This window comes from Papio anubis, chromosome 4, assembly GCF_008728515.1.
Source record: "Papio anubis isolate 15944 chromosome 4, Panubis1.0, whole genome shotgun sequence".
NCBI classification, from domain to species: Eukaryota; Metazoa; Chordata; class Mammalia; order Primates; family Cercopithecidae; genus Papio; species Papio anubis.
The window spans coordinates 72436918-72450457 of record NC_044979.1 but is presented as its reverse complement, the minus strand read 5'-3'; the positions used below and the strand labels follow the sequence as shown (position 1 = coordinate 72450457).

Genomic DNA, 13540 nt, shown 5'->3' with positions numbered 1-13540 from the left:
AACTCTCCCTGTTTTGTTTTATTTTGTTTTTCAGATTAAATGCCCTTATTCTCGTCATCAGAGCAGCATCAGGCTCAACCTGTGATATTGTAGGAGATAATTGCCCTTATTAGTCTATAATTCTTTAGGTGTCTTTTATATGCTGCTAAGGGCCTGTTATTATATGAATAGTTTACAAATCAAAGCAGGTTGCCATCTCCACACAAAAGGATAGGTTATAATTTTAGATGCGATTAGAGAAGGCCATGATCCTTTCTGTAATAATAACTTTAAAAAATTAAAATAGAAATCAAACCGTTTGGCCCCATGCTGGGCTGTGTACTTTATTAATATAAATGGATACTCTAATGGGAGTTATTTTAAAAGGACAGGTGAGAAATAAAAGACCTGTTTTTCATGCTGGATCCTTTTGCAAACTAACTCTAAACTCGTAACTGCCTGCTTGGATACTTGTAAATATATGTGTAAGTTTCAGCTACAAGGAAAATCTTGGTATTTAAGAGATACTGAATTAGTGGAAATTATCAGCTTCCCCCTTTTTTTTTTTTTTTGAGACAGAGTCTCGCTCTTTCCTCCAGGCTGGAGTGCAGTGGCGCAATCTGGGCTCACTGCAAGCTCCGCCTCCCAGGTTCACACCATTCTCCTGCCCCAGCCTCTTGAGTAGCTGGGACTGCAGGCACCCGCCCCCACATCTGGCTAATTTTTTGTATTATTAGTAGAGACGGGGTTTCACTGTGTTAGCCAGCATGGTCTAGATCTCCTGACCTCGTGATCCGCCCACCTCGGCTTCCCAAAGTGCTGGGATTACAGGTGTGAGCCACCACGCCCGGCCTCTCAACTTCCTTTGACTGGAGACATTGCTTCTCCAAAAACGTGCTGAACCTGTATATTTCCCAGTTTCTCAGTGGGGCATTTGATGGTTCCTAGATTATAACCCTGGCATTGAAGCTACGGTAATGGTACCATCCAAATAAAGCCAGGCTGTGCTTGGTACTGTGGCTTTGCCACATTCTAGCTATATGATTTTGGACACATTGAGTAACCTCAGTGCCCCATCCGTAAAGTGAAGATAATAGTGCCCTTCCCATAGGGCTGTTGTGAGGATTAAATAAGTTAATATAGATCACATACTTATGTACATAGTAAACACTCAATGAACAGCTGAAACTTGTTATTCTATCTTTTGTTCCTGTGTGGCTTTTTTCAATACAACTTTTAGCTGCATGGCCCACCTTATTCCTTAGCACTTAAAGTTTTTGTCTTTGTCTGTTTTAAATCACTTTAGATATAAAGTACCCTGCATGCAAGCACTCATTACCTCCAAAACAAAGTAAAACAAAACGCAGGATGTGTTGCCTCCATAATCTGAAAAGTCTACTATTCCAAACTATCAGATTGCTAAATAATTCTGATTGCCATTTGTCACCTCAAACCTTACGGTTGCTGTGCTATGTGAAGATAAACTTCTCCAGCTACAATTTCTGTACTCCGTTTAGTTGCTTTTTGAGGAATCATTTGACTTTGTCTTTCCCTGAGTAATATCTTTAAAAATATCTGAACAATATAATTCTCAGAGGAGACTGTTACTCTACTAGATACAGAAAAAAAGTATATTTGCCACAGAACCATTCAGCCTTATATTATACATACAGTTTTATAACAGTAATCGGTTTTGCTGTCATTTTTCTCATCTTTCAGATTTGTACAAATGTAAAGTAGATAAAATGATTCTCCATGATCAAGTAGTTTTCATGATTTATTTCACATTATATATTCCCCAGTTTCTCTCTCATGTGTTTAGCTGTCATATGTGAGTTTGGCAGCAGAATGAACTAAGGATGTATTAATAAATTGATGCAAATATTTTTAGGTAAGCTTGTCATATGTACAAAGCAATAGAAACTCAGAAACACAGAATAGAGATTATTGCAATAATCTCTTTTTTCGTTTTGTTCAGCTATAGAGAAAAGCAAGAATTTTGGAGACAACAGGAAGGAGGAACTTAACTACTAAGTTGAATTTGGTTCTATAAAAAGCAGAGCTAGACAAGCAAATTCACTGTCTGTGATGCTGTTTTCAGTTGTGGTTATTGTAGTTTTCATATTTAGAGCTTTCTGATGTTAACATCTTCACCTCTTGTGTTCAATATATAATTTATCGTATTTATAAAACAAGTCTGGAAAGTTTATTTACATTTTAGAAGTCTTTCAAAAGAAAGAGATTGAAATCTTATTCTTAAGAAGTTGTCATGGCATTAACCAGAGGTGTGTCTGGCATACCCCCTCTCAAGTCATGTTGGACAAGGAAAAGTTCACGGTATGAGGCTGGTATCATAAAATCCAGAACTGCGCTATGGTTTACATATATATTTTTCATGTGCACACTTAAATAAAAACTTCTGCCTTATCAGGGATGGTAGCATATAAAAAGTTTTATCAACCTTTCTCCCTATTATGACATGCATACCACATTACCTGGTAAACCAAATCAATTTTTATTCACGGGATATGAAAGCTAAAGAAACCTGTTCTTAAAACTAGCAAACAACCTTGTCAGGGGTAATTTAGGCAAGTAACGCAGTTCTTCTATTTGCAAATTCTTCTTCCAAGTATATTCTGTGGCCACAGCATACACAGCCCAGCCCTTTAGATGAGAATTACAATTTAACTTTCTTTAACATCTGATAAGCTCTAAGAATGATGTTCATAAACTTTGCATGGATCGTTTCTGACTATCATATAAAAACCAGGCTGCTTTTTCTCTTCCAGGTCCAAACCACCGTGAAGCGCCAATGGGTCCAATTCAAAATTCAATGGAACCAGCGCTGGGGGAGGCGCCCCTCCAACCGCTCGGCTCGCGCTGCAGCTGCTGCGGAGGCCGGCGACATCCGGGTTTACATCTGCCATCAGGAGCCGAGGAATGAACCAGCCAACAACCAAGGCGAGGAGAGTGTTGAGATCATCCCTTTGAATATCATAGAGCAAGAAACATCCGCTTGAATGTGAAGCAAACACAGCATCGTGATCACTGAGCCATCATTTCCTGGGAGAAACACCATGTGTTTAAAGTGTTCTCCATCCTCCCAGGAACCGAACATATCATTTGTGAAGAATTATTCAGTGAATTTGTCCATAGTAAATTTGAAGAAAGTTAATCTTGGTACTATTGCTTTGGGAGACAGTCTAGGAATGGAATCTCCCACTGCAACTTGTGAACTCCATCATTCATCCAGGACTGAGATGCAAATGTCACAGTAATGCAAGCAAAGTATCAAAGAAAAACAATGAAATTGACCTAGTTCAGATACAGGGTGCTCCTTGTCAATTTTGAGCCATTTATAACTTTGAAAAATTAAAATCATTGTCAATATTTTTCTTTTTAACTCTGGATTTTGAATTAGAATATTTCTGTATTTGGCTATGGATCTGATTTTTATTTTTTTTAATTTCAGTCAATTCTGATGTTACTGAGATGTTTTACTATCCTTACAATGTAAACCACATGAACTACATGACCTCTGCAAGACAAAGTGGCTTTCTAATAGAGAGATTACTAAATATGTGAAGAAAAATACCTGCATTTGGCAGGAAGATGTATGCTTTGAATGCAAAAGAAATTTAGAGTCAATTTGCTGGAAACATTACATGCTCAGCTTGGTTTTGGATAATCCTGTCCATTGGGCAGGCCCTAGCTGTTGTAAAGAATTGGTCTTAATGTTGAATGTACTTTAGTTGCTGACATTTATAAACTGAGAGGTCACAAAAAATCTATCACTAAAAATTTTTACAAAACTGCCAAAAATATAATTCTTAGTGGAAGACAATACTCCCTTTAAAGAGAGTTTTCCACTTTCCTAAACTCCAGTATTTATAAAGCAAATTACTCCAAGGTTTATAAAGCAGATTACCTCTTGCCCTTGGGTGCTATCTAACAGTAAGAGATAAATTTGTTGAAAATTGGTAATTAAAAGACTCCACATAAGTCCATTAACTGCTTTCCACCCAGCTTCAAAGCTTAACAAGATCTCAGTCTTTTCCAGGAAGATTCAGGAGGGCTAATTATAAATCATGTTGTGGTTGACCTCTTGTTTCTTGTTATTACCAAAATAGGAGAGGGAAAAAATTAGCTGCTACAAATTTAACCATAAATTAATTCATGTTTAACGGTTCTCATTAAAATCCAGTATTGTATTCCCATATCTCTCTTTACTTCCCAGTATAAGATTTTTAACAATCCTGAATAAACTAGTATCATTAACGGCACCTGAAATTAATTTGTGAATTTGCAACAGTAATCAGAGTTACCATTATTTAATTTGTACACTAAATGAGGAGGTACATTGAAACCCTCCAAATCTCCAGTCTCATCTGTGTCATATTTTGCCACTGCCTTTCAGAAGTGATTTAGTTGTGGAAAGATAATAAATTGATTTGTTATGGTTACATATTTAGTGCACCCAGAGAAAATTATATTTCTACAGAGAAAGTGAATTTTGGATACTAAAGTAGTTTAAGTCTCCTTTACTGAATGTAAGGGAGGAATTGAAAAGAAGGTATTTTTCCAATCACAGTGTTATGTAGTGTTGTTCTATTTTTGTTTACAAGCATGGAAAACAGAGTATTTCTGGCAGCTCTGGTACAAATGTGATAATATATTGCTAAAACATTTTAGATGTTATTATGCTAATATAGTAGTGGCTGAAGAAAACAAAATAGCTTATTATAGAATTGCACACAGTTCTGCCCAAATTATGTGAAATGCTTATGATATGTATATGTATAAATTAATACAAAGCATGTTAAAAGCAAAAAGATGTATATTTGCATATTTTTCTAAAGAAATATATTATTCATCTTTTCATTCATTCATCTCGTCTCCTGTTCATTCCATGCTGTTTTTCATTTCAGCCATGGGCTGCTAACATCCCATCTCGTTTGTACTGTAGGAGTGGGAAAGATAATCTAAAAGCATAGGTTAAAAACCATACGCAAACATATCAAATTTATTATCTTTATTAGTACAACCATCTTTAGTCTCAATTTGATTGTAAATTCAGTGACACTGTTCTCATGCCCTTGATAACCCAACACCACACACCAGTGTCAATCAATATTGCATAAGTTTAGGAAGCACAGCAAAGAAATCAAGTGTAAGAAAGTATTATATCCTTTTATTCTTGTTTTTTTATTCATTATTCTGGGACCAGACTTGATCTGTCCAATATCACATCAGATCATTAGAATTGTTACAATCATTGGCTTTTAATATAGTTTGGGAGAGAAACTAAGGCTAGATGAAAGACAACCAATTAACTATCATTAGAATGCATAAAGGCCACCACTGGAAAGGTTTTCGGATCTGGAAAGCATGAAATGGAAAAAATGACGATTAAATGAGAACTCTGATGGACTAATAAAGGGGAACAGGAGCAATTTGTAGATTCTTCTCATTATGGGAGAGCATCCAAAATTGTGGCCTCATGAGATCTGGGAAACTTCTTCTGAAAGGATATGTAAGGATTACATCTTTCCCTTACATTCCAGGGGTGAATACAAATAAATATTATTATCATTGTGATCTTAAAGAACAAAACAATTTCGCATCATACCATAAAACATGATTTCTCAAGAGATAAAGTCGTACTCAGATGGTCAGCTTCCCTTTAGCTTTGGCTCCTATTTGTTGACCCAAAATAGGCCTTTAGGTGCAAATGAATATTACAGTTACTGCAGGGGAAAATGTTGGAAAAAACGTGATAAAAATGCTATCATCATTGAGCTACAATCATTCTCATTCATCACTTCGCTCATTAGACATCGATTCAACAGATGTTTCATATGCCTTCCATCCTGCTATATAACAAATACTTATTAATAGCAGTTATCAAGGCAAACCTTCTTTACAGTAGGGACTGCTTCTTTTCGGTGCAGGGGTAAAAATATAAACCTTCTAAGTGAACTATTAGCCTAAAACCATAACCATTGATATCTTTGGGGTGGAAGAGCAAAGTGAAACATGTGGCTGGAGGTGGTAGCTGAGTGTGATCTTCCCTCCTCATTAATACTGGACATAAGAGCTCTAGTTGTAAGAAATATTCTCAGAACAAGATCTCAGGACAAAGGCTCAAGCAGGAGTCACTTTCTTGACAAGGTCTAAAATGGTGGTTCTTTCATTGGTTAGATTACAGCTTAACTAGTTCTCACAGGAGTTAACGCTTTTGGGTTTAAAATGAAATTATTTATGAAGAGGGTAGATCAGAATCCATATTTAGAAGAGTAATCAGGTAAACGCAGAAGGAAATTCTATTTGCTATTTTGACAGAGTAAACAAGATGACATTCCTAACTTAAGCTTATGAAAGTTGATTTACTGAACTAATAACTTGTATCAAGCAGGAGGTTACAGGAAACAATAACTGGAAACATGCAGAAAAGGATGATAATATGTGCATGTGAGGGCAAAGGAAGACAGAGAAGCAACATTTGCAAATTAAGAACTAACTGTATTTCTGATTTTTTTCTTCTGGACATGAAATTAACATTTTTTAATATCTCTGAATAATATGAAGCATTGAAGGAAAGAAAACACAGTCACTGAAACTGTAACCAACAAAGGACAGGAAGATTTTCTAATATTATGTCTTCCTCCATTCAGATTAGCAAGCATCTCTGACAATTTTCAGAGATTTTCCATTATCTTAAGCATTGGCAGCCAGTCTCTTAAGTCACTGATCAATGCCATTTTCCATTTACAGAAATTCAATGCCTTCTATCTAGCTTTCCCAGAAATCCTCCACTGAGACACAGACTGTGCCATGCCTCTTCACCTATTGACCAGCAATGTCACCTCATTCCACTACAGTCTCTTTTGCTTAAGAGAACTGTTATTTTAATTTGGAGAATTTTGCCTCCAATAAAATCTCAGAGTCTTGCAGGTGAAGTGCCTAGTAGAAATTCAATACAACCAGTTGAGATGTCTTTAATGAAAAAAAAAAAAAAAAATCAGAAAAGATTGAGAAATCTGTCTCCATCCAAACCTGCCAGACTGGCTGATTAAAGCTAGCACACTGGTCTCTCATACAGAGGCCATACAACTAAACATAGAACCAGCTGTAAACTCCTGAAATCTCTGCACAGCAGAATTGGTGGCTAGTCTCCGTGCAGCAAGCATGTCTCAGGATGTAGTCTCTTCTTCACTGCACTCATGCATTGCAGCTTCTGTATGCTCTCATCAGGAGAGGAATATTGTGGGTTTAAAGATCTTCAGAGCACCCCTTTAACAGAGATGATTTAAGAAGAGAGAGATATAAACACTAATCATTAAAACACAGTACTCAATATAATAGACCAACAGACATTAGCTCACCTACTCTTTATAACATTATGAATCCTCTCTTTATGCCCATTTTAGTGATGAGAAAATTACATGGAAGAGAAATTGGGTAAATTTTCTACCACAATCACACAGTTAGTAAGTAGCTGAGCTAGGATTTGAATCAAGGCTGCCCAATGCCTCTGTTTTTTAAATTGCCATCTTGGTGGGTCCTACTATAACAGCCAGCCTCTCGAGGTAAGGCTGTTCCCCTTTTTTAGCTCTAAAAAAATATTGCATATTAAATTCCCATTGGTTAAGAGAAGAGAGATCATTCACAACATGTATCTTTTTGGTCCAAAATTAACTTAATTCATTGTCCATAGATTCCTTCAACCAAAAAGGGTCTTCAGATAAAATTTATTTTTCTATAGTTTTAAGGGTTTCTTTCCATAGTGGTGATTTCTATTTTTAGCCAGCGAGTTTTTCACACACAACACTAGTTTGCAGCTTCTTCACTTTGAATGTTGTCTTTGTGCAGATATTTGAGAGACAAAACATGTTTTGGGAAACTTTTCATGGTTTCTCAATGGACACACCAGTCCTAATTTGAGGCCTGCAAAAAAGCTACATATAAGTAGTCAGGGCTGCACTTAATACTGTTTATAGCAGGATTTCCACTTATTAGTTTCGAGAATTGGGGTCTGAATAGATAGGGTGATGAAGATTATGAATATCATTCACCATTCAACTATGCAACAGATGATGAAAAAAGGTAGAGAGTCAAGAAAGAAGAGATACTGAGGAACGGGAGGGACAGCCAAGACAGCAAACTGGTTAGGGTGCTAGTTCCCTCTCTGGATACCAACCCTGGACAAATTATAGAAGCAGAGAGGACACACGCATGTCAATAATTAGTAATTAATTTTAAAAGAAACAACAGGAAAAAAGGAAGCCAGTGGACTTACTGGTTATAAAAATGCAATACCTGAAGTAACACTATACAGAATAGTTGAAATAAATAACACGTGATAATTTAGACACTACTTAAAAATTAATTAGTGAGTTAAAAACTAGATTGGAAATCTCAGAGGAAGCAGGAAATAATAAAGAGATACAAAGCAGAAAAGAAAAACCAAGAGATATAGAAATTGAATTGCCAATATCAACAGTAGGAGTACCAGAAAGACACAAAAATGAAAATGGAGAAGGGGACATATTCACAGAAATATGTTTTAAAACTCTCTATGGTTAAAGACAAAAGACCTCAACTAGCAATAACTCCAAAATTGCCAAATAAATGCCCCAAGCTAAAAGTTTTGTTAATATTGACAAGATTAGGACAAGAAGAAATCGTGACCTGAGAGCAGGATAAAGATTCTCTCTTTTAGGAGAAAGAGAGAGATTTGGTAATTTAAAAAGCAGTGTGGGTAACTTAATGAGTATGGGTCTTAAGATGTGTGAAATAAGTCTTCATATAACATTTATAATAAGGTGATCATAGTTGCCAATTAGAAACAGAGATTCTCTTACTGGAAAAAAAACCCCACAGACAACAAGAGATGCACATAAGACACAAAGCACAACAGGAAATAAGAGATATACATAAGAAAATAAGAAAACAAAAGATCAAAAATGAATGGGAAAAGTTATGCTGGGGAAATATGAACCAAAATAAATTGGAAGTTCTCTCTTAATATCTGACTAAATAGAATTTTGTTGTTGTTGAGATGGGGTTTCGCTCTTATTGCCCAGGCTGGAGTGCAGCGGCACGATTTCGGTCCACGGCAACCTCCATCTCCTGGGTTCAAGTGATTCTCCTGCCTCAGCCTCCCAAGTAACTGGGATTACAGGCAGGCACCACCACACCCGGCTAATTTTTTTGTATTTTTAGTAGAGATGGGGTTTCTCCATGTTAGTCAGGCTGGTCTCGAACTCCCAACCACAGGTGATCCACCCTCCTCGACCTCCCAAAGTGCTGGGATTACAGGAATGAGCCACTGGGCCTGGCCCTAAATAGAATTTAGGACAAAAAAAATATCATAAAGGGCAGCATCTTGATACATTCAGGTTGCTGTAACAGCACACCTTAGACTAGGTTATTTAGACAGAAGTTGATTGCCCACAGTTCCAGAGGCTGACATGTCTAAGACAAAGGCACCAACAGATTTGGTGTCCGGTGAGGGCCTGTTCCTCAAAGAAGTTATCTCCTATTTGTCTTCCCATGGTGGAAGAAGGTAAAGGAGCTTCATCAGGCCTAATTTATGTATTTATTTATTTGTTTGTTTGTTTATTTATTTATTTATTTATTTATTGAGATGAAGTATCGCTGAGTCGCCCAGGCTGGAGTGCAGTGGTATGATCCCTGCTCCTGCAACCTCTGCCTCCTGGGTTCAAGTTATTCTCCTGCTGCAGGCTCCTGAGTAACTGGGATCTCAGGCCTCTTTTATAAGAGCACTAATTCCATTCATGAGGTAGGCACACTCATGACTTTATCACTCCCAGAAAGGCCCCACCTCTTAATACTGCCACATTGGGGATTAAGTTTTAACATACGAATTTTCAGAGAACACAAACATTCAGACCCTACAGATGATTTATCAGTTGTAATTGAGGATTTTAACACATCTGTCTTAGAATATGCTAGATCAAACAAATAAAATATTAGCAGTATGGTAAAATACCTGAAAAAATACAACTGTCAATCTCAAGCAATTAAAAATATACCAAACGCTATACTCAACAAACAGGAAATGTGCATTCTTTTAAATATACAGAGAATGTTTACTAAACAGCCATATTTAAGATCCTGAAGACAACCTCCATTAATTCTAAAGAATGTATACCATGCCAAAGATCTCTGACCATAATGCAAAAAAATTAGAAATTAATAGCAAATTGTAGCCTAAGTAATCTGATGTTGGAGACAATAAACATATCTAAACAATCCTTGCCTTTAAAAGGATAGTAAGAATTAGAGAATGGTATCAATCTTATATCAGTCAAAACATATTAGTTTTACCTACAGTTGTTCCTGGATGTCCACCAGGAGATTGGTTCTAGAATCCCTCCCTCATACCAAAATCCAAGGATACTAAATTTCCTTATATAAAATGGTGTTGTATTTGCATACAATCTACATACATCCTTTCATATACTTTGAATTATCTCTGGATTACTTACAATACCTAACACAATGTAAATAATACATAGTTACTATAATATATTTTCCATTTGCATTTTTTCAGGAGTTGTATTGTTAATTGTACTGTTTTTTAAATATAGTTTTTATCCATAGTTGGCTCAATCTGCAGGTGTGGAATCCACAACTATGTAGGGCCAACTGTATTAATACTACTTCGATAAAGAAACCATTACATCTCTAAATTTATGGAACATGCCTAGAGCAGTTCCTAGAAGGAAGCTTAAAATTTAGATGCCTTTAAGAACAAATCAGAAAGTCAGCAACAGAGTAAAAGCAAAAACACAAGGAGGGCAATGTCATATGAGACATTACCTTCATGTAACAATAACCTCCAAGTATATTTGCATGCAAGCTATCCCAGGAAGGCTCACAGACTAAGTTAAGATGCTCAAATCATGCAGTTTACTTAAGCAATTAGTGGAAAGCTTTAGGAAGGAGATGAGGTAGGTTAGCACACCTAGGATAGAGCATTAGCATGGTAGTATAGCCACACTACGTCAATCCTTTAGTACAGTGTTCACATGTCCTCTCTAATCACATATTCCCTGCTGAAGATGTGGATGTGAGAAACCAGAGTTGAGGCTTAGCAATGGGATACAGGATATGAAAAGTGACTACAGCCAACATATAGTACTTACTCTATCAAGGAGTTGCAGGGACAAGTACTTGTGACTACTGTTGAGCTTTCTAATTATTATCAGCTATGGGTTTCATCTGCACTTCTTGGGCAGAGGACACAAGAAGTAGAATAGGTGTCACCATGGGTAGAAGATTTAAATCTATGTTAAACACACATCTGCTCTATTCAACTCATTCTTTGTCTACTATATCTCACAGTTTACTAACTGCTTGTTATTCATACTTCTTTTTCACTTTCCTCATTCTGTAGTAGAATCGAATGTTCTAAAATAACTCATCAAACACATATTTCAAAGGGACAAGTGTTTCAAACAGAAATCAGTGAAATAAGGAATGAGAGAGGAAAAAAAGTAAGAGAGAAGATCAAAAAAACCAAACTAACAAAATTAACCATATTAGTTAAAACTAACCTGACACTGAGGCAACATTCTACAATTCTTAATATTCTATAAAAAGTAAGAGTTATTTAGAAATATTTCTTGTTTCCAACACAAGATTGTTTAACAGTAATGTCAATTTGGTGTCTGAAAATATAGTATATTTAAAAAAAGGTCTCTAGTGAGACCGATCAAAGTAAAGAGGCTTCTTATGTCAAATATATGTAATAAAAGGGTGGATAATAAAGGTACCACAGAGATTATAAAAACAGTAATGTAATTATAATGTCCACATAAATATGTTCAGTATGCAAGCATACATGAATAAATTTGAAAACTTAGATGAAACAAATTTCTAAAGATACATATATATGAACAAAATAGGCACAAAAAGAGAACTTGAGTAAAACACGTAGTCAAAAACTACAGGCTGAGATCATTTTACGGTTAAGTTCTATGAAATGTATTGAGGAGGGGGCGGAGCAAGATGGCCGAATAGGAACAGCTCCAGTCCCCAGCTCCCAGCGTGAGCGACACAGAAGACAGGTGATTTCTGCATTATCAGCTGAGATACTGGGTTTATCTCACTAGGGAGTGCCGGACAATCCGTGCTGGTCAGCTGTTGCAGCCCGACCAGCCAGAGCTGAAGCAGGGCGAGGCATCGCCTCACCTGGGAGGCACAAGGGGGAAGGTAATCCCTTTCCCAGCCAGGAGAACTGAGACACACAACACCTGGAATTGCACCCCACCCCAATAATACTGGTGCGCTTTTAAGCAAACGGGCACACCAGGAGATTATATCCCACACCTGGCCGGGAGGGTCCCACGCCCACGGAGCCTTCCTCATTGCTAGCACAGCAGTTCAAGTGGCCCAACCCAAGGCAGCAGCCAGGCTGTGAGGGGCCAGCCATTGCTGAGGCTTAAGCAGGTAAACAAAGCCCTGGGAAGATCGAACTGGGTGGAGCTCACAGCAGCTCAAGAGGCCTGCCAGTCTCTGTAGACTCCACCCTGGGGATAGCACAGCTAAACAACAACAACAACAACCAAAAAGCAGCAGAAACCTCTCTGCAGACTAAAGCAACTCTGTCTGGCAGCTTTGAGGAGAGAGGTGGATCTCCCAACACGGGAGGTTGAGATCTGAGAACGGACAGACTGCTTCGCTCAAGGGGTCCCTGACCCTGAGTAGAGCTCTAACTGGGAGACATCCTCCACTAAGGGCAAGGCAGACCGACACCCCACACCTCCTCACACGGTGGAGTACACCCTGAGAGGAAGCTTTCTCCAAAGCAAGAATCAGACAGGTACACTCGCTGTTCAGCAGTATTCTATCTTCTGCACCTCTGCTGCTGACACCCAGGCAAACAGGGTCTGGAGTGGACTCCAAGCAATCTCCAACAGACCTATTATCTGAGGGTCCTGACTGTTAGAAGGAAACTAACAAACAGGAAGGACACCTGAATCAAACCCCATCAGTACATCACCATCATCAAAGACCAGAGGCAGATAAAACCACAAAGATGGGGAAAAGCAGGGCAGAAAAGCTGGAAATTCAAAAAATAAGAGCCGATCTCCCTCCAAAGGAACGCAGCTCATCTCCAGCAATGGACTTCAAAGCTGGACGGAGGAATGACTTTGACGAGATGAGAGAGAAGAAGACTCCAGTCCATCAAACTTCAGAGCTAAAGGAGGAATTACGCACTCCAGCTTAAAGAAACTAAAAATCTTGAATAAAGAGTGAAGAACTGATAAACAGAATAATTAATGCAGAGAAGGCCATAAAACAAATGGACAGAGATGAAACCATGACACGAGAAATACAGGACAAATGCACAAGCTTCCAGTAACCAATTCGATCAACTGAAGAAAGAGGCATCAGTGATTGAGGATCAAATGAATGAAATGAAACAAGAAGAGAATCTAAAGAAAAGAAATGAACAAAGCCTGCAAGAAGTATGGGATTATGTAAAAGACCAAATCTACGTCTGACTGGAGTGCCTGAAAATGAGGGG

The 13540-nt window shown here is 37.7% G+C and overlaps 1 protein-coding gene across 1 annotated transcript in view; it reads left to right on the top strand.

The window, feature by feature from the left end:
- The window catches only part of CALCR (calcitonin receptor), a 65312-nt gene extending 58312 nt beyond the window's left edge, over positions 1 to 7000 (top strand). Inside the window, exon 12 of the mRNA XM_021936034.2 lies at positions 2769 to 7000. Coding sequence (XP_021791726.1) covers positions 2769 to 2999 — 231 coding nt within the window. The 3' untranslated portion in view covers positions 3000 to 7000. The remainder of the gene's footprint in view (positions 1 to 2768) is intronic.
- Positions 7001 to 13540: the final 6540 nt, after the last annotated feature.